The sequence below is a fragment of the Borostomias antarcticus genome, assembly GCF_949987555.1.
Source record: "Borostomias antarcticus genome assembly, chromosome: 24".
In the NCBI taxonomy this organism is placed as follows: Eukaryota; Metazoa; Chordata; class Actinopteri; order Stomiiformes; family Stomiidae; genus Borostomias; species Borostomias antarcticus.
This window is the reverse complement of record NC_140257.1, coordinates 10,422,428-10,448,383: the sequence shown is the minus strand read 5'-3', so window position 1 is coordinate 10,448,383 and position 25,956 is coordinate 10,422,428. Positions and strand designations below refer to the sequence as shown.

General features: G+C 45.9%; 3 protein-coding genes across 4 annotated transcripts; 1 reads left to right on the top strand and 2 right to left on the bottom strand.

The window, feature by feature from the left end:
* Window positions 1–10,120: 10,120 nt before the first annotated feature.
* ube2v2 (ubiquitin-conjugating enzyme E2 variant 2) lies at window positions 10,121–15,003 on the bottom strand. Its single transcript, XM_084457998.1, has 4 exons — window positions 14,983–15,003; window positions 13,648–13,793; window positions 11,188–11,313; window positions 10,121–10,795 (listed from the first exon to the last, which is right to left on the bottom strand). The coding sequence occupies exons 1-4, from the start codon at window positions 14,996–14,998 to the stop codon at window positions 10,649–10,651; spliced, it is 435 nt and encodes a 144-aa protein (XP_084314124.1). The 5' UTR covers window positions 14,999–15,003; the 3' UTR covers window positions 10,121–10,648.
* A 657-nt stretch (window positions 15,004–15,660) lies between these two features.
* Window positions 15,661–23,738, bottom strand: mcm4 (minichromosome maintenance complex component 4). Of its 2 annotated transcripts, XM_084457988.1 has the most exons (17): window positions 23,635–23,738; window positions 22,532–22,609; window positions 21,119–21,274; window positions 20,778–20,941; window positions 20,557–20,658; window positions 20,352–20,447; window positions 19,814–19,909; window positions 19,476–19,614; window positions 19,080–19,300; window positions 18,812–18,932; window positions 17,779–18,038; window positions 17,164–17,529; window positions 16,914–17,041; window positions 16,594–16,801; window positions 16,283–16,511; window positions 15,936–16,069; window positions 15,661–15,802 (listed from the first exon to the last, which is right to left on the bottom strand). In XM_084457988.1, exons 1-17 carry the CDS (start codon window positions 23,681–23,683, stop codon window positions 15,707–15,709), a joined length of 2,643 nt encoding a protein of 880 aa, XP_084314114.1. In that variant the 5' UTR covers window positions 23,684–23,738; the 3' UTR covers window positions 15,661–15,706. The 2 variants fall into 2 exon arrangements, with proteins under 2 accessions (XP_084314114.1, XP_084314115.1); XM_084457989.1 differs by lacking the exon at window positions 23,635–23,738 and having other exon boundaries at window positions 22,532–22,660.
* Window positions 23,739–24,059: 321 nt separating this feature from the next.
* Window positions 24,060–25,480, top strand: cebpd (CCAAT enhancer binding protein delta). The gene has a single exon (XM_084457996.1). It carries the CDS (start codon window positions 24,243–24,245, stop codon window positions 25,152–25,154), a length of 912 nt encoding a protein of 303 aa, XP_084314122.1. The 5' UTR covers window positions 24,060–24,242; the 3' UTR covers window positions 25,155–25,480.
* Window positions 25,481–25,956: the final 476 nt, after the last annotated feature.

The following is a 25,956-nucleotide window of genomic DNA, read 5'->3' as shown; positions in this document are numbered from 1 at the left end:
GTGGGAGATTGCACGGATGAAAATGGAGAGAGGTCTCTTGAGTAAAACCTGTAAATCTGAAATAATCTCACTAAACCTGCAATCCAGTGTCTTGCGGAGAGCCATGAGAAAATAAGAAAAGGGATTAAGGTGATGTCTTTGTTCAGGTGCCTGAGTTAGAAATTCTGATTATCTTGACGGGCTGGAGGTTAAATCAGGTATATGGATTTGCCACCCCCAGATTAAATTAGTTTCTCACAACTCAAGCATTATGCTACTCTCAAATGTAAATATTTTGGAGGATACATGGAGTGTGTGAATAAATTCGCAGAGGCAGGATATGAAAATACATGAGGCCTACTTGAATTGCCTAAAGGTATATTTCTACTGAACGCCAAGCAAAATTTTCAAAAGATTAGAATGCATGAAAAGTCAATGGCAAGAGGCGAATGGGCGGCGTTAACCACGGTAAAGTGCAAGTGAAGCGAAATAGGTGCATCAAGCGCATTACAAGCCCCCAGGAACAGCTCTGGGCTGCGTTTCCCAAAAGCTTCTTTCGTTAAGAGGCTCTTGGGCCATTCATTTAGAGCGTTCTGATTGGTCGCTGATTGGTCAACTGAATGGGCTAAAGAGCCTCTTAACGAGAGAAGCTTTTGGGAAACCTGGCCCAGGGCTGTAAAGCAATTTGGCGTAGTGGCCAAGCTCTGTATTACAAGTCACATGACTCATTTGGGCCCAAAAATACTTTCCCCCCATGGGGAATGAGACGGCTGGCGAAAGAAACAATTTTTTTTCTGTCCATCACTCGAAGTCAAAAATGCCTCTTTGAATTATCAAGTTTTAAATCATTGGGTCCATTTTTATTTAGAAGCCACCAAGCGCCGGTGTTTACAGTTGTTTCATTCCCCATGTATGTCTATGGCAGCGTTGTGGTCTCTGGGAAAAGGGGACAGAACCAGGCCAGGCCTGGCTTATGTGTATTCAATCAATCAATCAAAGCTTTATTTGTATAGCGCATTTCATACCCAGAGGCAACACAATGCGCTTTACATTGAACAAGGGAGGTGGGCAGACGTCCCACCCCTACATATTCCAGAGGGAAGCAAAAAAAAAACAGTATCACCCAGGGTATACTTGGGTACACATAAGTGAGCTGTAAAAAATTCTTCCCTCACCCCTCTCAACAAGGCGATCGAGCAAGCTCCTGGAGTATGTTTGTCTACCGGCTAAGAACATTTATAAAGCAATAAATAACATTAAATTACATTTTCAGAGTAAGAGAGGCTAATAACATCATAGCAGAGACATGGCAAACACTGGTGTGTGGTATTGGCTGGCTTGTTTCTGTGCAGGACTAGTAGGACGGTAATGTCTGATAAATAAAGACGGGTCTTGTCACCTGGACACATCAGTTCCAATGCTTCCAATGCTAATCCAGCACAATGAGAGCGGGATAGCCAGTTAGCTCATGGGCTCACAACAACTAGCAGCAGCTTCCATAACATTAATGGTAGCAGTCAGTGGCTAAAGCAGTTACACTGATGATAACATAAAGTCATCCACACCGGGAACCCCGGTCTCCTGGGTGGGAGTCCAATGCTCTCACCACTACTCTACTTGTGCAGTGGAGATCGGCGGGTGGGTTTGGTGTCCTTCTTCCAGTCCCTAGTGTGGGTTGGGGTTAGAATATGGGTTGGGGTTGGGACAGGATCTGATCTATAAGGCAAGGGGTAAAGGTTGGAGTGAAAGGATGAATATGTGGAGGTTTGGGGTATAGTCCCATAAAGTCATCCCCACCGGGTCTTCAACCTGTCTCCAGGGTGGGAGTCCAATGCTCTCACCACTACTCTACTTGTGCAGTGGAGATCGGCGGGTTGATTTTGATACCTTGGGGTCTTGCACAGGGTCTTCTCCGACATTGTTATTACTCCCAATGCCCCCCAACCCCCTCCCCCTGCACACCCTGTACACACTCGCAGATAGGGAGAGAAACTACGCACGTAGGGGTCAGTGGCGTCTGGTTGGTCCTAGAACCAGGTAAGCCAGGACCAACGAAGCACGATTTTTTGGGGGGTGTGCTTTCAAAGCATGCCCTGATGGGTTTCACAGCACCAGAAGGGCGCTGAGCATTGCTATTCATATGTTAAAACATACAGGAAAACTATAGTAGCCTAGGCTACTGATGTTTTTTTTAACACATCAACAAAGGCCAATAATTTGAGAGCGAGCGAATAAGAGGGAAATATTTAGGCCGAAACAACCAAGCTTTTAGGGACACACTAAATAAACCACAGAGCCATTATATGACAACAATGGTCAAGCACCACGAAGAGGAATGACAGGACGATAAAATACACCCCCTTAGGCACAGCACTCAATAGCCTACTCCCCTACTTCACTAATCAGTGTTTAGGCTACTAGCCTACTAGGCTACTAGGCGTATTAACCTACCGCTCCAGGTCTTGATTGCGTCTTGATTTGATTTGGTCTTGACCTCCGTAAGCTAGAATCATTTTACCTGGCCTTCAATGTTAAGTGAATAATGAGCTAGTAAGACCGGTGTCAACGGACCGTAAAGTGGACTGTAGGGGGCGACGGAGCACTACCAAAATGCTATACACGGATGAAAATGAAGCAGAATACAAGACGCATTTAAGTCAAAAAGTCTGAAAGTCGATTTCCGTGCCTTCTTTCACTGAAAGAAGGCGCAAAAATCAAGTTTTTTATTTGGATTTGTATGGGTAAGCCAGGCTTACCCTGGCCTATAGGAGCAATCGCCACTGGTAGGGGTACCAATAATTTGCAACACTTGGGACAATTTAATTGTTCCTACCAAAACGTAAACAACTATAATTCCACACCAAAACGAAGTTCATCACAAGAGTACGACAACTTGTGCTCAAACACCACAACGCCTTTTAACAAACTGAAAATAGCCCTGCCAGTGCTAACCATCTCTGGGCTACTGTATCACATTCAGAAGCCATCGTTCTGACACCATAAGGGGAAGCTTTTGTCAACGACATGCAACAACAGGTCGTTATCTCTCACATAGCAGCAAATTCACACACATTGCCAAAATGATCAATCTGAAATGCATAAAGACTCACCATTTCATTAGGTGTTGCTAGCCGTTAGCCATCTCCGACTCCCCGGGCCTTGAGTTAGCAAGCTAACACTAGCTAGCGTGTTAGCTAGCTATCATTAGGTTTCATTTCCTGAACTTAGCTTTAGCTTAGAATGCAGCCAGGTTATGGGTTACTGTTTACTTCAGATATTACTCTACATTTCAACCAGACATTCCAGTGAAACCAGGTAGTCAAAATAACTTACCTGATATAAAATGGGCACCGCAAACGCTTAATGGCTTGTAGCCACAGGCGACTCCAGTTCTGAAAAGGCCGGTTTCCTCTTGAAATTAATAAAGTTTGCCACTAGAACGCTGATTTGTACACCCGTAGACGCAACAGCCAGACATCTTGATGGTATATAAAATACTAGTCTTTCTCACAATCTTCGCATTGCTAGAGACTATCCTCTCGGCCACAGCTGACCTGGGAAATCTGTGGAGTCTTTTTGTTTTGATGTTCTGGGACCACTGCCTCTTGTGGTAGCAACATAGAACTGCAGGTCAACAACAGACTGCAGGTCAACAACGGAGGGGAGGGACAACCCAACATTCGCTCTTCTAGGTGCGCTGGCTTACAGCCAATGCACAAAAACACTACTGTGTATGTGAGTTGGCCTACAGGAAGTAAGAATCTTTTTAACTTTTTCGGATTCATGCGGCTGGGCGTCCATCTTTCATTGTCATGTTCTTTTAATATGTGGTGCATTTGCTTGAGTTAAACAATGTTCAACTCAAGCTATAGCCAGACATGTACTACCATGGAGCATTCTGGGAAACAATTTTTAAAGGACCAGTGTGGGATTTCTAGCGGCATCTAGTGGTGAAAATAAAATAATGGTAAACATTTTTTGGGGTGGAAATTGAATATAACAGGGCTTGCCATAAGCACTGGCCCGCTGCTGTCTTGAACACCTCCGGGCCAGTAAATAACACTTTAACACACCTCGGGTCAGTGCAAATATTACTTTGAGATCATATATATATATATATATATATATAAGACAAAACAAATTCAAGCTCTTAAGTGAAATAGCTAGCTAACTAGCTAATATGTTTGAAGGTTTAGTTCTTAGTAATTGCTGACTAGACCCTATCATCACAAACATTGACTTTACAGTACATGTACTTGTATCATGTCATTCTTCTGGGGCATGATGATGATCAACCACTTGTAGAAGCACTCTTCACTCAGTGACAAACCACTGATATCTGATTCTATAAAATGCTTGCCCTGTATGTCCTGTTTAAGCGTTAGCAAAATTTGGCTCTATCTTCCAGGCTAGTGATACAACATTGGGGCCAGTAACTTTGAAAATCTGCATGTCAAGCCCTGTATAGTCTCGCATACGGTGCGACGGTGCTCTTGCAAAATAGTCAGGATCGAATCTGATTGGTGCCGAGAGAATCTCTTTGCCCGAATCAGATTAATTTGCATCGCCAGTCTCACCACTGATTGGGCAGTGTGACAACGAATGACAAGGTTTATTGCCAACACCTACATCCGTTGAGTCAGACTAAGCCCTGTATAATATTCATGAGTATATTTAATTAGTGTATAATCTATTGAAAAACATAATTGTTGCATTTCCCTATCTTAGAATGAGTCATTTTATATACATAGGAGAGCGGGCCCTTATTTCCCGGATGCCGCCATGTTGTTCTACAGAGGCATTTGCAGGAATAAACGCATTTTGAATGCACCGCACGGGAAGATGGAGAGCAATTTCCTGTACAAGATAGTGTAACTTGGAAGGATGGAAGATCATAGCTATTATTCTATTAAATTAGCTTCCTAGCATTAGTCTAGCTACTTTGCTAATGTTAGCTATCTTGTATTACCATTCTAATCCCAACTCACCACCAGATGCCACTACCACACCCTGGGCTGCTTTAAAGGGACAGGCAAAAATGCAAAAACATGCATTTTCCCTTTACTACTCCTTTAACTGAAGGAAACAGGACCGCACAACATTGTTCACTTGCTCCTCAAAACAAAGTTCAGAGCCAAAAATTACACCTAGGTTCCTAGCAGACTGTTTGATGTTTGAAGACTAATTTCATTTCTGAGATTAGCCTGAACTAATTTAATAGACCCTTTAGGCCCAAAAACAATAATTTCTGATTTACCATCATTGAGTTACCATCATTGAGTTCCATTGGAGGAAATTGTCGGACATCCAGCCTTTGATGTCAGAAATGCAATTATTGAGGGTGTTTAAGCTGGCCAGATCACTAGGATTAAAAGGAATGCATAATTGCGTATCATCCTAATAACAGTGAAAAGAGATATTGTATTTGCGGATAATATCGCCGAGAGGAAGCATGTATATAGAAAAAAGTAACGGGCCCAAAATAGATCCCTGGGGGACACCATAGTTCATACGAGCAGAAGAGGAACAACGATTACCTATTCCAACGGAAAAGGTTCTCAGATAGGAGGATAATACGGGAGCATTTGTCATACACTCAAGGTCCAGTGAATCACATCAGGTAAAATATACTGCAGCCTCAAGTAAGAAAAGCAATTATGGAGACAGCACCAACTAGAATGGTACCTACTGTAGTAAAGAACTACCTACAATACTTTAAGATGTCAGATGCTGTTAAATCACTGTTATATTCAATTAGTCAGGGGGCGAGGCAGACACCTTCTTGTGGTGCACCCCGACAGTAGCTGTGATTAACCACTGCAAGCGAAGCAAAGTCTGCCAACTGAGGGCCATCACCCGGGCTGGTGTTCAGCTGCCACAGGCAGGGAGGGTAGCCCTGCCGGCTCCCAACACAGAATTCTACAGCTGAACACCGAAGGGCTCAGCCCCAGTAAGATTGACGTCATTGAACACCTGGCCTACACCACAAAGGCCCATGTCATCCTCCTCCAGGAGACCCACTGCTTAACAGCAGATAAGCTAATTCTCCCAAATTTGGCTTTAGCTGGGTCTGTCCTTGCTACATTCATCCACTAAAGGCTAAACTGGACTCTCGCCGACCAATCCCGACTGGCTCGGGGATTGAGTGGTTGTGCGTGGACGTTGCCGGCTTTAAAATTGTCAACGTCTACAAGCCTCCGCCCTCACAAATCACACCAGCGTATCTCAGTCTTCCCCCACCCGTCTCTATGCAGGCGGCTTACATTGCTGGCATGAAGAGCACCAATACACCCGACGGAGAGAACCTGGCTGCTTGGGCAGGTAACAACAGCCTGGCCCTGTTGTATGATCCCAAGGGCGCAGCCAGCTTTGTCTCCGGTCGCTGGAAAACTGGGACGAATTCTGACCTGGCATTCGCGAGTGTCGGCGTTGATAACCGGCTCCCTGATAGAGGCATGGTAGGAAAGTTCTTGAGATCCCAACATCGACCATCGCAGATAACCATGCCTAAACTCGTGGACCTCGTCCCGAGCGAGCCGCTGAAGCAATGGAACTTCCGAAAGGCCAACTGGAAACGCTACCACCTCCTTACCCATAGATCCACGAGGTGCCTCCCACCACCTAACACTAACAACATGGACGAGGCATACCGGGAACTCTGCGGCATACTGTTGAAAGCGGACAAAAAATCCATCCCAAGCGGACATCACAACAGCTACAAACCGTGCTGGGATGCGAAGTGCGAGAGTCTCTACTGTGCCTTCCTCCGGGCCCCCCCCAGGAGCTGAGTCAGACAGGCTTGCTTCAGCCCTGCTGTCAAGACTCAGCCGAAGGAGGCAAGAGCGCTGGGAGGAGGCCTTAACTCCATCGACTTCTCACACTCCAGCCGCAAGGCATGAAGCATCCATAACAACCTCACTGGTAGGTCCAGACACTCCCCCCGTCACTGCCCCATCTCTGCAAACAAAATGTGAAAAGTGGGACATACAAGGGCAAAGATCGCGAATCGTCATGTCTTGTGGCAAAAGTGTCTGACCTCTCGAAGGCCACTCCTAGCAGCGGTAACATCTATAGTGAATTCACACTGGAGGAGTTCGCTGCGGCCCTCCAGCATGTAAAGCCAGGGAAAGCTCTGGGGCCTAATTCTATCTGCCCGGAGCTTACACTGCATGCCGTGCCTGTCTTGAAGTCCTGGTTAAGAGCGCTCCCTGCTTGCGCCAACTCAAAATCCCCAAAATTTGGAGAAGAGCCCTAGTTGTCACGATCCCTAAGCTGAACAACCCTAAGGGGACGGCAAGAATTACTGCCCCATCTCCCTGCTATGTATCCCCTTCAAAATCCTCGAGCGCCTCATCTACGCCCACGTTGAACCAATCATCTATCTGCTACTGCCACAGGAGCAGGCCGGGTTCCGACATGGGAGATCGACCGTATATCAAGAAGACATACAGGACAGCTTTTCGGCCAAAAAGAAGGCCGGAGCCGTCTTTATAGACCTGACGGCTGCCTACGACACCGAATGGCACCGTGGCCTCACCCGCAAGCTGCTCCGTCTGCTGCCGGACAGGCATATGGTCAGCATGATCATGGAGCTTGTCCGAAACCGCAGCTTTACCCTGACCACCGGTAGCGGACAGCGAAGCAGGTTGCGATGCCTTAAGAACGGCGTCCCACAGGGATCTGTTCTGGAGCCCCTCCTTTATAACATCTACACGTACAACCGGCCGTTGGGACCGGTCAGACTGGTCAGAAGATTTTGACAGCTACAGCGATAGCGTCATAACAGATCTATTTCCGGCCACCGTAGCAGTCCTGAAAACTGTCGTTGCTTAACAGCGGAGCCTCTCCAGGGTCTTAAGTCGAGACACCCTTTTGTGCTTACCGCACGGGATTTCCTGCAGCAATGCAGAGATCTTAACATCAGTGAGGCAGGATGGACGGACACCACCTGGCATGCAGAGTGGGAAGCGAACAACTCCAGACTCTGTGATTTTATCCCAGCCGCCGGTCCTTCCCCTACCGGGATGGACTTACCTAGACTGGCGTGGGTGAGGCTTAATCGTCTCCGGACCGGCGTCAGACGCTTCCGCTCATCGATGCACAGATGGGGGTTGGCATCCTGTGCGGCACCGAGGAACAAGCCGCAGACCACGTCATCCAGGAATGTCCGATAAATCAGACACTCAACGGAATGCGCGGCCTGACGGTAGTGGATGACGAAACAGTGACGTGGCTCCTGGAGGTGTGCCCGGATATATAGCCCGGGTGACCCCCTCACCTAGGTTCGGGGTGGTAAAAGGATAGCCCCTCAGCCCCGAGCCTGGAGGGAGAGAACGAAACCAACCTACCCTTAAGACGAAAAAAGTCAGGGGAAGAAAAGGTAAGGACACAAAACCACATTTGGATTTTAAGCGAACTATTCCTTTAACCTTCTGTCTGGTATCTGTAAGAGGGTGGAGATAATCACTGTGGGAATGTTCTGAATGACGCCTTAATTATATTAATTAATATTTCATAAACTGTACTTGGAACAAAAAAAGCACAATATGGACAAATAAGGACACGGCCTAACAATTACACGGCACTAAAGGTAGAGCCATACCTTCCTTTGGCTCAGTAAAGCTGCATGTGTCCTAAACAATAATGTCACCATGTACAAATGGAGCCTGCAGACACCCACAGCATCACACTGCTGCTGCCTTTCAGAGCAATAACGTCCTCTAGAAACCTCTGAGAAGAGAACACCTCAGCAACATGCACTAGTATGCAGCCCCCTCTAGGGGTTGGTGTTTGGGCTTATTAAATACGGCCTGAAGTCAAGACATGGATAAAAGATTTCCTACCTACACATCAAAGCTGTTTTCTTAAGAGCATCAATGCAAATTTAATATGGCAAGTAATACCAGTTCAAACAAAGACTTTTGATATGTAAATTATATAAAACGGATGGATTCCTAACATAGGCCTATACTGACTCAAGCATTTTTCCAGTGTATATTTAGGTTGTTTTAATATTCTGCTGTACTGCTGAGATGTTCGTGCTGCTGCATAGTTCAACACCAGTTCAATTTACAATAGAACTCAAAGAAGACGTACTGTAGCTCAGTTTTCTTCAGTCCTTTGGATGCTATTCAATGTAACCACTGTTTATGTAAGCCTATCTGTTTGAAAAGTAACCTATAAACAAATACAGTGCGTGAACCCAATGAATGAACACATTGTTTGGAACACATTAGAAGTGTGTATGTGCCATTGCTGGTCCCTGTTCTATTGGTCATGGCGTGTTGTGTCCAGTGCAACGTGGGCGGTCTAATTCTGCAGTGATGCACTAGCCTCAAGACGGGACCAGCTGTTTCCAGCCAGCCTCTACAGGAGATGAGAGATATGGTCAGAAGGTCAATCAATCAATCAATCGATCAAAGCTTTATTTGTATAGCGCATTTCATACCCAGAGGCAACACAATGCGCTTTACAGAGAACAAGGGAGGTGGGTATACGACCCACACCTACATATTACAGAGGGAAGCAAAAAAACAGTGATCACCCTGGTGATCCACCGAGGTCATCCTGGCCCACTGTAGTGGACGCTCAGGAATCACTATACTCCATCATCATCGCATGCTACACTATCCGCCGTGCCTTTACTGTTAGGACACTGACCTCTGCCATGCTAATGGTCCCAACAGTATATGAAAAAGGGTTGCCATTTTCCATATCCTGAGTTAATTCCCTCCCAGGACGCAAGATCCATATAAGATCTATGAAGCAAAGAAAGAAACTATTGAGTAATGCAGGCCAACTGTTCGCATATTATTAGACCAAATTATTTATTGTAGCAAACGCTAATCCATCCTAAAAGCAATTGCTTTGGTACCAGTAATTAATCATTGAGCTCATTTATGCATACAAAGCTTCATCATAGCATGTGCTCAAGCTGTCATGTTCAATAAGAACCAGATGCAAAAAAGTACTAAATAGACTGTTTCAGGAACAATTTAGAGCCAAGAATTAAACAGCTAGTAGACTAGCATGTAATTTAGATTAATAACATAAGTAAATTCTGTTTAAAACTACAGTCAGACAGTGAATTTTATTTCAGAAAACCACAAATTCATACACCATGTCCTTTTTAACAGTTAAATGCAAGGTTTCTTTATTCAGAACAGGCTTCAATGTCTCTTTATATTAAAGAGCAGCAGAACAAACATATTGGAATTGTGTCAAATACGCACATTTATGTATATATAAAATAAAATAATAAGTCACACATAGTGTATCTTTTGGCTACAGCCACATTTCAATATTCATATATTCCCTTATACCTGGTAAAGGGAATATCCCTATACACCTGCTAAATTTGACTAATTTACAACTCAATCAATTCTAACTGTTCAACTCTGGTACAGCCTTCACTAGGTGCCATGCTGCTCTCTTAAAGCCAACCTTTAACATCTCAAACATAAAGCTTAGTGTGAAAGTAACTGATTGGGGAGGAACTGCTTTCTGCACTATTACACTTAAATCCACTGAGTCAGTGCCTTGCTGTAGCGACATTTGTAAATGAGTAATAAGAGTCCAATGTTGCGCTTGCAGGCAACTGTTGTGTAAAGTGAGCATATTTCATGATGATTACCATTTCTAACAGGTGGGTTGGAACAATCACTTAAAATTAATTGCTGTAGGTTTGTCCTTCTGGGGGTTGTGTAAGCTTCATATTCTCTTTTGACATCATTAGACGCCTTAACTCATGAAGAACAAATTTAATGCTAAAAGAACTTTGCCATTTTGCTAGAATTGGTATGCTACGTGCATCCACCTGAGGTAGAGAGTGGAGGAGAAACAGGAAAGAAAAACAGTCAGTGAACATACCTTGAGGAGCTCTTAGAATGACAAATCAGGCATATCTATTAAAATAATGTAATACCACAACAATGGATGTTAGTATTTTGTCAGTCTTGATATATAGCCGTTTCCGCAACTCAAACAAGTGTGATGTGCATGCTAATTACATGCAAATTAGCTAATGTATCGTGATCACACTTTTCTGGGGTTGTAGAAACAGCTATATCTATCAAGTTCTTACCCACCAGCAAATTATATATTTTTACATCGTATGCATGGTGGATTGATGGGAAACAGACAATAGATTTTTCAGCAATAGATTTTGAGTAAGTGCTCCTTTAATAGGTAAACCATAATTTAACTTACCATCCCATTGGAATTATTTACCCCATTCATAACTATTTTTGTTACAAATCTAAAGATGGGAGGCGACTCTGGGTACTTAGGTCCACATTCCACATTCAGACTGTATATCCTGTTCTCATAATTTGTCTGGAAACAGAAGGAAACATTGAAAAGATGAGACAGAATAAGATTAATACTAACAGTGGATAAACATTTTCTTTCCCTTTTTTATTTTGCTTTACAAGATTTACAAGATATAAGTGAAGCCTCTCACTCACATGCCTCCATAACCAAAACAAAGCAAACAGAAATAAGAGTAGTGAAGATGTATGGTTCCTTCCCTCCCACCTTGTCCGACATTGTAAATGGTTATTTTTTAAAGGAAGTGATAACGTACAGACACATAGTGACAGACAAGATGGACAAGACTGAACCAACAGACCGGACAAGACACACCTGACAGACAGGACGCCAGAGACAAACAGACCTCGCCAGTCCTAACCTCACATTTTTGGTCCAAAATGAAAATCTGTGGTTTGTTCAAGCATAATTGACAACAATCCAATTTACTTCCTTACCCATTCCAGCCATGTAATACTTAGTTTCAAAATGTGGCACTGATCGGCTGCCATCTTCTTTTATGGGTGTTCGTCATACGCAATCAACACAAACCATGACTCTGGTGTTTGTGTCTAGGAGACAGGACAACTTGAAAATGTTATGTCCAATGAGGTTTCCTGATGTGGTGAACATTAACCGTGTGTGTATGGCATGACGGCCTTTGGAGCATTGAAAACAGAATTATAGCAAAGTTCTGTGCAGTGGGCAATTTGTTGGTTAATGGCAATCTGTGTATGTACTGTAGGTTTTGTGCGTATGTGTATGGGTGGCAGCCTGTGTGCACCATGTTACAGTATTTTTAATAGTAGGAAAACAACTGTTTTTTCCCTAATTATGCATGTTTGTATTTGGGGTACTGGGAAAAGATGCATGTCTGACAATGCAGTCAAACAAGTACTGTTCTCCTGGCAACCGCCAAACCCAGACTCGTCCATCAGATTGCCAGATGGAGAAGCGTGATTCGTCACTCCAGAGAACACATCTCCACTGCTCTAGAGTTCAGTGGCGGCATGCTTTACACCACTGCATCCGACGCTTTGCCTTGCACTTGGTGATGTATGGCTTGGATGCAGCTGCTCGGCCATGGAAACCCATTCCATGAAGCTCTCTACGCACTGCTCTTGAGCTAATCTGAAGGCCATATGAAGTTTGGAGGTCTGTAGCGATTGACTCTGCAGAAAGTTGGCGACCTCTGCGCACTATGCGCCTCAGCATCCACTGACCCCGCTCTGTCATTTTACACGGCCTACCACTTCGTGGCTTATTTGCTGTCGTTCCCAATCTCTTCCACTTTGTTATAATACCACTGACAGTTGACTGTGGAATATTTAGTAGCGAGGAAATTTCACGACTGGACTTGTTGCACAGGTGGCATCCTATCACAGTACCACGCTGGAATTCACTGAGCTCCTGAGAGCGACCCATTCTTTCACAAATGTTTGTAGAAGCAGTCTGCATGCCTAGGTGCTTGATTTTATATACCTGTGGCCATGGAAGTGATTGGAACACCTGAATTAAATTATTTGGATGGGTGAGTGAATACTTTTGGCAATATAGTGTACGTTCATATCATACAAGCATACACATGCATGAGTCACAGGTTTCACTGCTTTGCTCGCCAGCATTGCTTCCCCCCTCACTTGCCCACGCTGGGTTCCACCTCAGGTCTTCTGACTTCCCGACGCAAATACATTCGACAACCTTACATAAACGGCGCTTTAGCCAGCTACGCCACCGAAAAGCTAGCGACTTGATGGCACGGGTGGGTGGTATTTATACTGAGGAGTGAGTTTAACCGATTGGTTAAGCATGCTCATACGGTATGTGTCCATTATGACAGGGCTGTCTTTTAAAAAAAGACAGGCAGAGCAGCACTCCTTGATTGAAGCACAGAACGTCTGATGAAGGCTTTCTAGCCTAAACGCGTCAGCGTCACCAACTGGCCAAAAAAATGGTGAACGAGAATGTTGGTCTCTGTGCTTCAATTTATATGTGCTGCCCTGTCATAATATGTCGTTTTTGAGTCCAGCACCGTACTCTACAAGGATTTTAGAGTAGCGCGCCCTACCTCCAACCTACTAGTATTTGTATCCAACTGTATGTGGCGTATGGATGTATAAGAATGTGTGTGCATGCATGTATATTGAATGTGTGTGCATGCGGTCTGTGTGTGACTGAAGGCTCCAGGAGTGTGAGCGTGCATGAGTGTTTGTGTGTTGTGTTAACATGCGGCGGTTCATTCACTGGCAGGTTTAGGTTTGAGTGGTTAACATGCTAGCATGGTAAAACATGGGTCTTCTGGAGACAGGTCACTTATACTCTAGAGACTAAATGTCACAGGGGGTTGTTTGTTTTGCTTACACGTGGTGGTCCCAGAATCATGCCTGTCCACCGGGTGAGCGTCATGTCGTCGTCATCTTCAAGGCCCCAGCTGACTGTGCCATCCCCACCCTTCTGGCCTTCCTCCAGCTCCTCCAACAAACGAAAATTGCGTGGGACTGTGATTCCTGAAAAACATGGATGCAATAACGAACAGAGTGACCAATACTATATCAGACCAGTCAGGTTATGGAAGGTAAATGGACTGCACGTATATTGCGCTTTTACAATGGCCTGTCATTCGCACATTCATTCACACACACACATTCACACTCCAGTGGTGACTTCTCACATGCGAGGTGCTAGCCTGCTCATGGGGAGCAATTTGGGGCTCAGTGTCTTGCCCAAGAGCACTTCAACATGTGGAGAGGAGCCGGGATTCAAACCGCTGACCCTACAATCATTGATGACCGGCACCACCTCCTGAGCTAAAGCTGCCTCATCTTAACTAGACCTACAGAACGTAATCCTCATTTCACGACATTTCACGACTTGACACCATGGCAGTTGTCACAATCCCTTTCTTTAAGAAACACAAGAGCACTTGGCCAGGGTTGTGTGTGTGTGTGTCAGTAGGACTGCACGCTTTACTGCGCAGTGGCAGACTGGTCAGGTAAGACAACTGCAGCAAATTCCTAAAATAGAGAGAAAAGTCTGGTATGATAACTGCAGGAGTTTCATCATTTCAGGACCACACCTGCACTGGCCGGCAGGCTAGCGCGTAACGTATGAATAAGCTATCCAGCTACTAGCTACTGCAGCCCACCCCTTTGTACAGTGGTACGCAGCAACGATACGGATGTAGCAAACAAGAAATAACTTACCGTTTTAATTTTGGGCTAACGCAGTGTAGTGTTAGCCAACTAAACTAGCCTAGCTAACCAGATGGCAGACTAACTAGCTAGAGGTAGCTAGTCATAACATAGCATTAACATTACAGAGTAGCTAGTGCTAGCTACCATATCGGAATAACTAGCCGTTTTAAGTAACTAGGGATAACAAAGATAACGTTACCCAACCGGTTTTGTTTAAGGTAGGTTCATCCCGACTCCAATCACAATCGCTAGCTAGTAAGCTGTGTCTATCCAAGAGGTGTGTCGCGAATGCACCACTCAGTTTCTCTTTATTGCCAAGCTAACGCGGTAAGGTTGCCCATGCCAGCTCAGTACGAGTCCACCCAGTCAGGCATTGAACTGGCACACATTAGCTAGCACGCTTTCTATCTAGCCTCGCTATTTTAGATACATCGTTTGAAACGTCTTTGGTGCCTTTCGTTGCATTATCTAAAAAAAAAACCTAAGACCGAGGCAGACAAACCTGAAGGGACCGCCATCTTCACGTACATCAGAAGCGACTAGAGAGCACAAGGAAGATACCGCATGAGTTTCTGGGCGGAGCAACCCATGTTGACAAGGATCCGATTTCAATGCATTTTGGTTTAAAATCTATTAAACCTGCTGAGGCAGCGTTCCAGACTTCTACTCAGTCTTGTCCATTATAACCTATAGTTTAAAACCTAAAACTAGACAACGGCTACTTTCTATTTTAATCAATTTATGGAAAAAGTGAAATGGCATAACTACCGGTGAGGTTAAAATGACCAGCGATTCCATACAGTGCTTCCCATAATTACTACATAGTTTGGAGAGATCTCTAGCAATCTCACCCTTGACCCTATAATAAGTGTATGAGGGTTCTAGCTTCTGGCCTTGACTGTGTGGGGCCATTGTTGCTTTGCCCACGTTACTTAGGATGTATGGTATATCCAATTTGTATGGTATATCCAATTTGTATGGTATATCAAATTTGTCGAACAATTCAGAATCTTCACAAATTACATACAAAAGCATTTGTTTATTGTTCACCACAATAACTCCATAGATGGAAAATCTTAATCTGTTATGTATACATTGCTAGTTCTAAACTTTGAGTTTTCAACATTAAAGGCAATCGTTTAATTTCGAACATCATTTACAGCTCAGCACAGAAGAAGCTGGGGCAGGGGTACGGTGTGAATGACTGTACATAAGAGCAGGGTGCCTCAGGCCAGAAGACGAACGGTCTTTCCTGTGACTGTCAGATAGTCCTCATCTGCCAAGGCCCGAAGTGCCTCCTCAAACATGTCCTTTGTTATAGCCTGAAAGGGAAGCAAAAGAGGGAAAATACATTAAATTACATTAGAAATTACTCATAGCTGGATTGTGATGTGTGCGTTATGAGTTAGAACTGTTCTTAAATTCGAGTAAAGGCAGGAAAAGAAAGCCACTTACAGCTTCAGACTGTCCTCGGAGGTCATCAAACAGTTGCTGGTATTTCAGGGCATGAGTCTTTCCCTTAGACTGGATCAACTTCTTCAGGGCCTGGGCAACTTCCTCTTTGCGTTTGCGAGCTGTGGCACTCATTCCTGTGGTCAGAAAACAAGCCTCCAAGTCAAGTCGGGCACAATTCCTCCCTGTTCTACAACAAATCACAATACTTTTTGTATTGTATTGGAGTCTGATTGAATATGAAGCTACTGTCACTAACTACAACCATTTAAGCTTTGGGTGAAGCTGTCAACGTTATCGTTGATGGACAAAGCACTGTATAAGACAGCAGTCACTGGTGCATAGTATACCCGTTGTGAGGATAGAGATGTCCACAAATCCAGTCCTGGGGTCTGTGGCCGACTGCTTCAGGGCCTCGCGGTGCAGCCTCTTGGCCTCCTCCACATCGATTGTCTCCACCTTGTCAGAGAAGCGCACCTTGGCGTGAGCCTCTGCCAGGCGGATTAGGGACTCCAGCTGTCTGGGGTAGGCAGAGACCATGCCCCGGCCACTGCCAATCTTCCTCATGTCCACATAGGCCTGGGAAAACAAACAGTCAGGGTCAGCTGTTAACACACAACAGACACAGATTTGGGGCAATGAACAAGTGAACTAGATATACCTCAATGAGCGCCTGACTAGCTTCTTCATTCAGTCTTGGAGTGATGTAGGTGCGGGCGTACGCGATGTAGTCCTTCAGCACCGCCATGTCCAGGTACTCCTCCTCGATTTGCTCCTCACTCTGGTAGTACAGCGCCACCAGGTGGTGAGCCAGGCGGCGGTCGTAGGCCTCGTCTTGGGGATCCAGCATGAGGAATATGAGGTCGAATCTGAGGAGGTGATCATTCAAGAACAGCGGAGAGATTGTTTTGTCGTCAGGTCGGCCAACGTAAGAATACAAAATTCAATATGCAAGCCAGCTTTGACGCTACTGCTATTCACCTTGACAGCAATGTGTGAGGCAGCTGAATGTTCTCGATGGTCGTCTTCTTGGGGTTCCACTGAGATTCCACTGGGTTGGCAGCTGCCAAGATGGAGGTACGGGCATTCAGCTGGCAGATGATTCCAGCCTGAGCAGCCAAAAGAAACAAGTGTCAGTGCAGCTTCCCATAATATCCATAACATATTGTTGAGCAACTCAAAACACATTCCAACTGACAATCGGTTAGTTGGTAGCCAACCAAAGCCTCACCTTCGCGATGGAGAGCGTCTGCTGCTCCATGACCTCGTGCAGCACCGAGCGCGTGCTGTCGCTCATCTTGTCGAACTCGTCGATGCAGCAGATGCCGTTGTCGCTGAGCACCAGCGCGCCCGTCTGCAGGACCAGCTGCCTGGTCTCCGGGTCCTTCATCACGTAGGCTGTGAGGCCCACGGCGCTGGAGCCCTTCCCGGATGTGTACTGACCCCGGGGCACCAGGTTGAACACATACTGCAGCAGCTGGGACTTGCTGGTGCCGGGGTCCCCGCAGAGCAGGATGTTCACCTCGGCGCGGAAGTTCCCCCTGCCTGTCTGGCTGAAGTCCTTACGGGTGCCCCCGAACAGCTGCAGCAGAATGCCCTGGAAATAGACGGGACATCAGAGCAGAATACCAACAGAAATAAGTGCCGTTTCAGTTATTTACCACTCAGAATTACGGGATGGATGTCAGTTTGCCAAGGGTATGATCACAGCTGCATTTCAGTGGGATTAATAATGATCGCAGGCTTTCGAATCCTCACACCGCGACCCCTCGTATCGGCACGGCTTCTGTACTTTGTTTCGACTTGAGATAAACGGGGGGCCCGCCGGCCTCCCGCGCGCACACACCTTCTTGATATCCTCGTGCTCGTAGATGCTGGGCGCCAGGGCGGAGGCGAGGCGCTCGTACACGTCGGGCTTGGCCGCCAGCTCCTTCAGCGTCTGCACGCGCTCCTCCGTGAAGAGCTTCTGGTCGCCGTCCTCGTCCAGCCTGTGCAGGCGCTTCTCGTCCGTCTTGCGGAAGTGGATGACGTCGATGTGGGTCTTGTACACGGACTTCACGTTGCTCTGGCGGGGGTTCACGCGCATGGGGACGGCCCTGTAGATGCCTGCAAAGGGGACCGAGGCGTTAGGGGAACGTTGTCCGCGTAGCCAAAGCAGGAAAAGGGAAATGGCTTCATATTAAAGGGGTAGTGCGCCATTTTGTATATTTAGCTCTATTTGTGGTCTGTCTACCATGAACCTGAAACAGAGACCATAATTTCACTGATCGTTCCAGTATTGAACTAGCTGCAGTTTTTAGGCAGACTCTCACTGAGCTACAATGGAAGTCAATGGGGCATACGTACATGCGTTGAAAAACTATGATAAAGGCGTTTTCCGTAACGGGAGGCACAGGGTGAAATCTTACCAGTCTCAGTATGCTTGCTTGTGAAATGTATCACAATCCGAATGTTTTTATATCTTTGGCATGGCTTGGACATAAGTGATCCCGTCGCTTGTTCTCACTGCTCCCATGGAGGAATATGTGCAAATCATGCCAAACACCTAAAAATATTCAGATTCAGATTTCACAGGAGGGCATACTGAGATTTAAGATTACACCCTGTGCTTCCAGTCTCAGAAAAGCACATTCATCAGTTTTTCAACGCATGTACGTACGCCCCATTGACTTTGTAGCCCAGTGAGAGCCTGCATAAAAACTGCAGCTAGCTCAATACTGGAATGATCAGTGAAATTATGATCCCCATGTTTCAGGTTCATGGTAGACGGACCAAAAATAGGGCTAAATGTCCAAAATAGCACACTACCCCTTTAACAGTATGTATATCACAGCTGATTAGTTATGTCAGTCATTTATTCATGAGGCTAGGTCACTGACCGGTGATGTTGATGCGGTCTCCTGGCTGGACCTTGTCCACCAGGTCGTTGTGCGCATAGACGATGGTGGTGTGAGGGGTCTGGCCGGCGGGCATGTCCTCGGGAGACTCCTGGATCTTGATCTGAGGAGGGACGAGGGACATCGCAGAGACGGTATTAGACAGGGAAACCAGAAGAGACCAGATGCCAACACTGATTATTAAAACTAAGCACTCTGGGTGGCGGGCATCACCCGAGGAAAGCCTGTCAGTCAGAGCGCCGCGCCTCACCATCTGCTTGTCGGAGAAGGCCGAGCGGTTGTGGACGAGCGCCAGGCTGTGGGTGTTGTTGCAGTGGCGGCACACGGCGGGCTCGGCGATGCGCCCGCGGTCCACCTCCACGCGGGTGCTGTAGGCGCACACCTGGCACTGGAAGAAGGCCTCCTGCATCTCCGGGATCAGCTGCGAGGTGCGGATCACCATGCCGCTAATGGTGATCAGCTGATCGATGTCTGGGGGGGGGGGTTGGAACACAGATGGGATGAGCTGGCTCAGGCCCATAGCTCGCATATGCATCAAGTCGACCAATTAGGGATCGCCGCCAGGTTTAACTGTCGGCGCGGAAGGCATTAATGAGCGTGACTCACTCTGCGGGGTTTGTGTGACGAGCCGACGCAAGTGACTCACCCTCGGGGTTGAGGCTCCTCATGTTGCGGGTTTTCAGGGCGTTATACGGGCGCACCTGGATCTGGTGCTCCAGAATAGAGTCTGGGAAGCGCTCGAAGAAGAGCTCGTTAACGGCCATGTCAAAGGTGGGGATGACTTCCTGTGAAAAGAATTTGCGAGTGAGAAACATCGCCCTCTTCCATGTGGCATATTCACATTACAAAAAATGTGATGTAACATTTAGACACAGTGATCCATGTTATATTTTGATGAAACACCATTAAAGGGACTAGTATAAACATGACAATTTGATATTTAAAACCATGAAACCATCTGGGTGATCATTGATGCTTGCTTACCTGGGGGTAGGAGATGAGCTGTCTGTAGAGGTCGGCATCAAAGGACTGCACATGTCCACAATTCACGTTCAGCACCGGGTCTCCAACAACACTGATCTACAGGGGGAAATTAAGTGTGAACATTCCAACCAACTGGCAATGCATTAGTTATACGGTAGTCTGACTGGACGGATGTGGTTTTTGGGGATAAGCCTTGTCATTAGTCTATTACTGCGCAATCAGTGACAGCCGAATCTAATGTCCGCCCAATCAGACTCAATCCAGACTATGTGAAACAACAACCTAGCAACCGCTCCTCTGAAGACGATCGTGATTAGTTTAAAGAACTGTCTCCAGCGCTAGCACAGCATAAACTAAGTGTGGAGATCTGACTATGCCACGAAGTGAGGGGGTTTGACTATGCCAGACTAGTTATACGGTAGCTCATTAGGCCCATGGAGACTCAGGACCAACGGAGCCATTCTTCCGCCTACAATGTTCATTTATAAAGGCTAATGTGTGACAATGTGAAAGCTATTGGGGTGCGGGGTACTCCTACCTCCTCCAGCTTCTGCATGTAGAGAGGCTCATTCAGGTCCAGGCCAACATTCTCATCCTCATTGGAAGTGGGATCAATGAATCTCTGCAGGAACCTCTATAGACATATGAAAAAATAAGTGAAGTTAAAATGATTTCGTTTCAGATCAAAACTGGACAGATTTTACATTTGTATTCATGAACACGGCATATGCATCCCTCCATACCTGAAATTTCTCCTTGCACGTTCCTACGTTAACGTCAGTTCCCCAGATGACCAGTCTCTGACCTGCTGGCTGCTCATTGGTCACTGCACCCTCTCCAGACAGCTGTGTGTGTGTGTGGTCGGGGGGGGGGGAGAGAGAGAACAACGTAAGCTGTGACACATCCCTCCGATCGCGGTCGAAGATTCTGACGCCGTCAGTCGCGTCGACTAAGCTCCGCTCACCGGCTCGGATTGCAGGTCCACCTGGGGGGCCTTCCTGACCGAGCCCAGGTCGGGACGCTGCCTGGCCGGGGTGCCGCGGACGCTGCTGCGGGGCGTCCCCTCCACCCGGGAGCTGGGGGTCCCGTACATCAGCGGGGAGCTCATGTCCACCTCGCTGGGGAGAACTGGCAGGGCGGGAAAACGAGAGGGAAAGAACCACGCAGGCGGATTAAACTACAGACAAACACCAGACACGGGCGCTGGGAACAATGAAGTGCTTTTGAGTAAATTGGGTGCAGGGCCGGAGCTCCCTGAGTGGGCGGCGCCGCGCCGACGGCGGCGGAAGTGGGGAGGGAGGCTACCGGAGGGCCGGGGGCTGGAGAACAGGGAGGCGTCTGCGGCCGCGGGGCTTCGCACATCTGTGGCCGGGGACGTGGGCATGGGGGGAAGGTCCCCGGCGGAGGAGTCCAGACCTCGGTGCCTCTGGGAGGGAGGGGAGAGTGGGCCGTCGCTCGAGGCTGCAAAGACACAAGCTACAAGGTTATAGAAAGCATCAGGGCTAGCCTAATGCTAGGGTAAACGAAGTGTGGAGATAGGTCTGGCTATGCGAGACTACTTCCAAGGTGCCCTGACAACCCGATTACAACTGGCTACAACAAATAGAATTTTCAGGAAAACATTAGCTACCATGTAACTGTAGGTTGCACAGCAGGTTATATGTCTAGCTTATACATCTAAAAACTCTCTGCCATCAACACTTGTGAAATAGTATAAGTGTAATGTTCAAGTTCAAAGTATTGTCACCAGGAACGTCTGGTTGGCGATTGGACGACGCATCACCAAAGGGAAAATTGGGATTTCCCCCCCATCCCATTCTACCAGTGTTACACTAGTAGCTAGGACACTCGGTCCTGCTTCTGAATACCAGTCCAATCAGCCCCTTTCAGACATTACTTTTCCTGTTCCATCCTGATGGCAGCATGCATCATCTCTCAGAGAAGGGGAAAAAGCATGAAACATCAAAGATGTATATGGACAGTTGCCTGATAGTATGTAGGGAGTAGTATGTAGCAGTAGGCTATGTCAAATCAAATGAAATAGGAAGATAAAAGGTAGCATACTCCCACTTTTAGATGTAAATGTAAGAAGTAAATAGTTTTATCCATTGCACATTATCAGCCCCAGTAACACTGCTCTTTATTCTGGATTTGCTGCATCTAAATAAAATGTAGGTCTGTGATAACTGAATCAGATGATGGTGAGAGTCTATTTTTCATTAATGCTAACGTAGTCTTTACATGCAAAGGTGTATTTAGTAACCCATCTGTTGATGATCACTGTGGAATGTTAATCCATTTTTCATTCAAGTTAATTTATTGTAGAGCCAAACACTATTCAAGACTGAAAATTTGCTCCAGGATGTAGCTGTCCACAAATATTGTAAGCTATACAGGGCTATATAACCTAAGGAACAACCCTTGTCTTTTAATGCCATCTGGTTACTGGTGGTATTGCTACGTGAGTTGACAAGAAAAAAAAAGTCAAATGCAATGTGACAATGTCAAGCTACTAACTGTAGCTGTTTTAGGTTAATTAGCCCATTGAGGTCACCTTAACCATCATCGCAACAATTGCCCCTCCTGAGAGATTTGGCAGGAGCCGCTGTTCTGCCGATCTATGCTCACGTAACGTAGTTGTCTTCTCATAACGTTAGTTAGGAGTCTAAACTTGAATGATGTTTCAGATAGCTAGCTAATGGGAAGTTGTAAACTTACGAGTGGGTGGATTGTCGCTCCTTCCACGTTTACGGCCACCGGGGGTTGATGTTGGTGAAGACATTGTTGTTCGAGCTCCTTAAAAATAAAGTGGTATTTTAGCTGTTAAAATGTGATGCTTGACACGTGTCTGACGTTAGATAGCAAGCAACATCAGCGTTATTTTAAACTCCCAACTTCTAACAAAGAGCCATGATGCTCACAGTGCATTACTCGAGGAATTAAACCAGGAATGAGGCAATCGTTTCCATGGAGTTAAACGGATGTACTCTTTCTGTGTGTGTATTTCATTGCGCGTTGACTAGATATGAAAGTTGCAAACAACTTATATAAAATTGAGAAGTTGCTCATCTTACCTGATCTCGAGTATGCGTCCGACTATAATGAATATGGCGCGAAATTGTGCACGTGACGTAAGTTTCGCGGGGAATTCTGAGCCAATGGCAACCTACAGTTAGAGGGCCAACCATGTACTTGAAGGGGCTGGTTCCACTGTTGATGTTGTCAGGTTGTCCGTTGGATATAAGGTTTCGAAAATACAGTAGCGATTGAATGAATAATTGTTGTATGCTCATAACACATTGTTATCTTTGGCCCGTATCCAATCGTATCGATGTTATAATTGTATTGTTGCGCGATGTAGGATGGTGCACCCACAATTATGGTTTGGTTTCATCCAACTCGGCCTTGGGTGGCGTCAGCGTCTGGGTGGCGCCAAAGACGAACGTCAAGATCCAATCGACTCAGAGGACATAATAAAGAACACCCGGTTCGGAATGTTATGAAAAATCAACACAACATTTGTCATTGTTTTGGATTCTGTTCATAGATCACTACCAAAGAGAATATATTGGTATTCTAAACTCTTTGTCGCCACTGTACCCTAGCGTCCTTTTGATAGATTGGATGTAGACGCGAACAAGGGACTTTTTGCTACGTCAGTGACCAACATTTTCCACAAGGTGGCGTATGTGACATGTATGTCAGCAGAATCTGGCTGGTCTGAAGAAGGGTCTTGATTGCTTTCAAAGATATGGAAAAATACTGAATGCCTTTTTTCTCGGTCTGAATTCCCAGAATTCATACACACATACATCACTTACGATAAGTATTACGTTTCACTGTTGGATTGGCTTTGATGGTCTTAACCATCTATTGGATTCCCAGGTCTATTAAATAACATTTTTATTTCACTCATGCAGCAAATTAGTGTGATCTGAGGCAATTATTCAAAAAACAGAAAGGTGGTGCTTATAATAACTCGTACACAATCATGCCCAAAATCTCACGACTATCACCTGACTGTTGAGCCCATCTGCTCCATCAGCCTTTTAGAGACGAATGATAGTCTGTATAAACATGAAATAACGAGCCTGTCAATATAATGGTAGTAGGAAGAGGGTGGCACGACAGCACACCCTCCTCTCATCAAATGAGAGCTCCTGACACCACGTGACCTTTGACGTAAGCACGGAGAAGATACAAAACACACTCCGCGAAAGTCTACCGATCCAGAGAAGTAGGATACTTATAAGTGTTGTGACAGCTTTTAACAAGCACGGATTAAACCGCGCTACTTAGAAGCAAAGTAGTGGTGGAAGAAGAGAGGCGCTTTATTCTAACAGAGTGCTGTTAGTGAGACATTTCGAGAACTGGTTCTGATTAACGACGCCTGAATACATCCGATCCCACGTGGAGAAAGCCCGAGTTCATGTGTGACATATACAGCCAGGATTCGCAGCGTGTGTCTCCACGATGCAATATGAGTTGGGCAATGGAGCCTGCTAACTTCTACGACAATAAGCTGAGTGGTCTTCAGGAGGTGTGCAAGCCCGGGCGAGGGGATGTGTCGGGCGAAGGCAGCACCATGGCCGAGCTGAGCACAGCCTCTGCGATGTACGACGACGAAAGTGCAATAGACTTCAGCTCCTACATCGAGTCCATGACGGCGGTGCCCAACCTGGAGCTCTGCAACGATGAACTTTTCCTTGACCTATTCAATACTGTGAAGCAGGAGAAGAATGACTTCTACATGCCAAACTCGACGTCCAACAACATGCACCAGCTGTCAACCAACACGTACACAATTGTTGGGAGTCAAAAGGAATTCGAGAGAAAACGCGAAGGTGGCGGGTTTGACAAGGGCGGGTTTGACAAGGGAGTTTTCTGTGCACCGATCAAGCAGGAGTCGGAGTGGAGTGACAGTGACATGTCCTCGTCGCTACCTTCCCAGATAGAAACCTGCGCACAGACCTCGGTGAGCCTGCCCATGGGACAGCCGACCCCACCAACAACCCCAGAGCCGCTCTCTTCCGTGAGCTCAGCCCACTCCTCCCCTCGGAAAGGCGGAAAGGAGAAGGGGAAGAAGGGTCTCGACAGGTACAGTCAAGAGTATCGCCAGAGACGGGAACGGAATAACATAGCCGTGAGGAAAAGCAGGGACAAAGCTAAGCAGCGCAACTTGGACGTGCAGGAGAAAATGATCGAACTGAACTCTGAGAACGACAGACTACACAAAACTATCGAGCAGCTAACTCGTGAACTCACTGGCTTAAGAGATTTCTTCAAGCAGCTTCCCAACTCGTCGTTTGTTGGGTCCACGGTCGGTGACAAACGCATGTGATCTCCCATGAACTGACTTTTTAAAGACATACCTCAATACAGACATTTCGTATTTACCATCTGTAACAGATGCATTTTAAAGCTTACCGTTATGGCACTGGAAATGATGGACGTACTCATGTTGCTGCCATAATCTTTATTTGTGGGAAAATTGTTTTTACTATATTAAATTATTTTACCACTCTATTTACATGCTGTTATACCAGATATGGTACATTTTATAATTCCAAACTTTGTAAGAGAGCCGGAGCATGTTTGCATTTTTATATAGTTTGTATATAAAACTTTGAAATATTTGTCTATGGAATCTATAATAAAATTGCTAAAAAGTCATTTAAAATGCCTATTCTGATTGGATTTATCAAGGTACACATTAGCTGGTTTTAACCAGGGGTGTAGTGGTGACTAAAGAAGTGGGTATACTGTAGCAGAAATGTTAGTAACTTAGTAACTAACTACATTAGTGGTGTTTAAAGAAGGGGGTACACTCTGAAGTGGGTATATTGTAGCAGAAATGTTAACAGTATGTACATTCGATTTTAAAGAAGTGGGTATATTCCATATTCCAAGAAGTGGCTATGGGTCCATGGATACAGAACTGGGTATATTCCGTTTACCTCCACTACACCAGTGTTTATAACTGGCAGCATAGTTGGTGGTTGTCACAGGAAGAACGGCTGTTGCATCTGTAGCAGCTAATGGGGATGCAACATAAACAAGTCAGTCACATGATACCGGAAGGCATTGCACCTTCTAGGAATACATGTAGAAAGCATAACACATTGACATTTAAAACACCAACA

Excerpts from the sequence above, each read along its gene's own strand:
- ube2v2 (XM_084457998.1), bottom strand. Across the intron at positions 11,314-13,647 it reads TGATTCTGGGACCACCACGT|ACAAATTATGAGAACAGGAT; the intron begins GTAAGCAAAACA and ends TTCTGTTTCCAG. Across the intron at positions 10,796-11,187 it reads TAAATAATTCCAATGGGATG|GTGGATGCACGTAGCATACC; the intron begins GTAAGTTAAATT and ends TCTCTACCTCAG.
- mcm4 (XM_084457988.1), bottom strand. The coding sequence starts at position 23,683 with ATGGTTAAGACCATCAAAGCCAATCCAACAGTGAAACGTAATACTTAT. Across the intron at positions 17,530-17,778 it reads AGCACGAGGATATCAAGAAG|GGCATTCTGCTGCAGCTGTT; the intron begins GTGTGTGCGCGC and ends GTCTATTTCCAG. Across the intron at positions 17,042-17,163 it reads AGACGCTCTCCATCGCGAAG|GCTGGAATCATCTGCCAGCT; the intron begins GTGAGGCTTTGG and ends TTGGCTGCTCAG.
- cebpd (XM_084457996.1), top strand. The coding sequence starts at position 24,243 with ATGTGTGACATATACAGCCAGGATTCGCAGCGTGTGTCTCCACGATGC.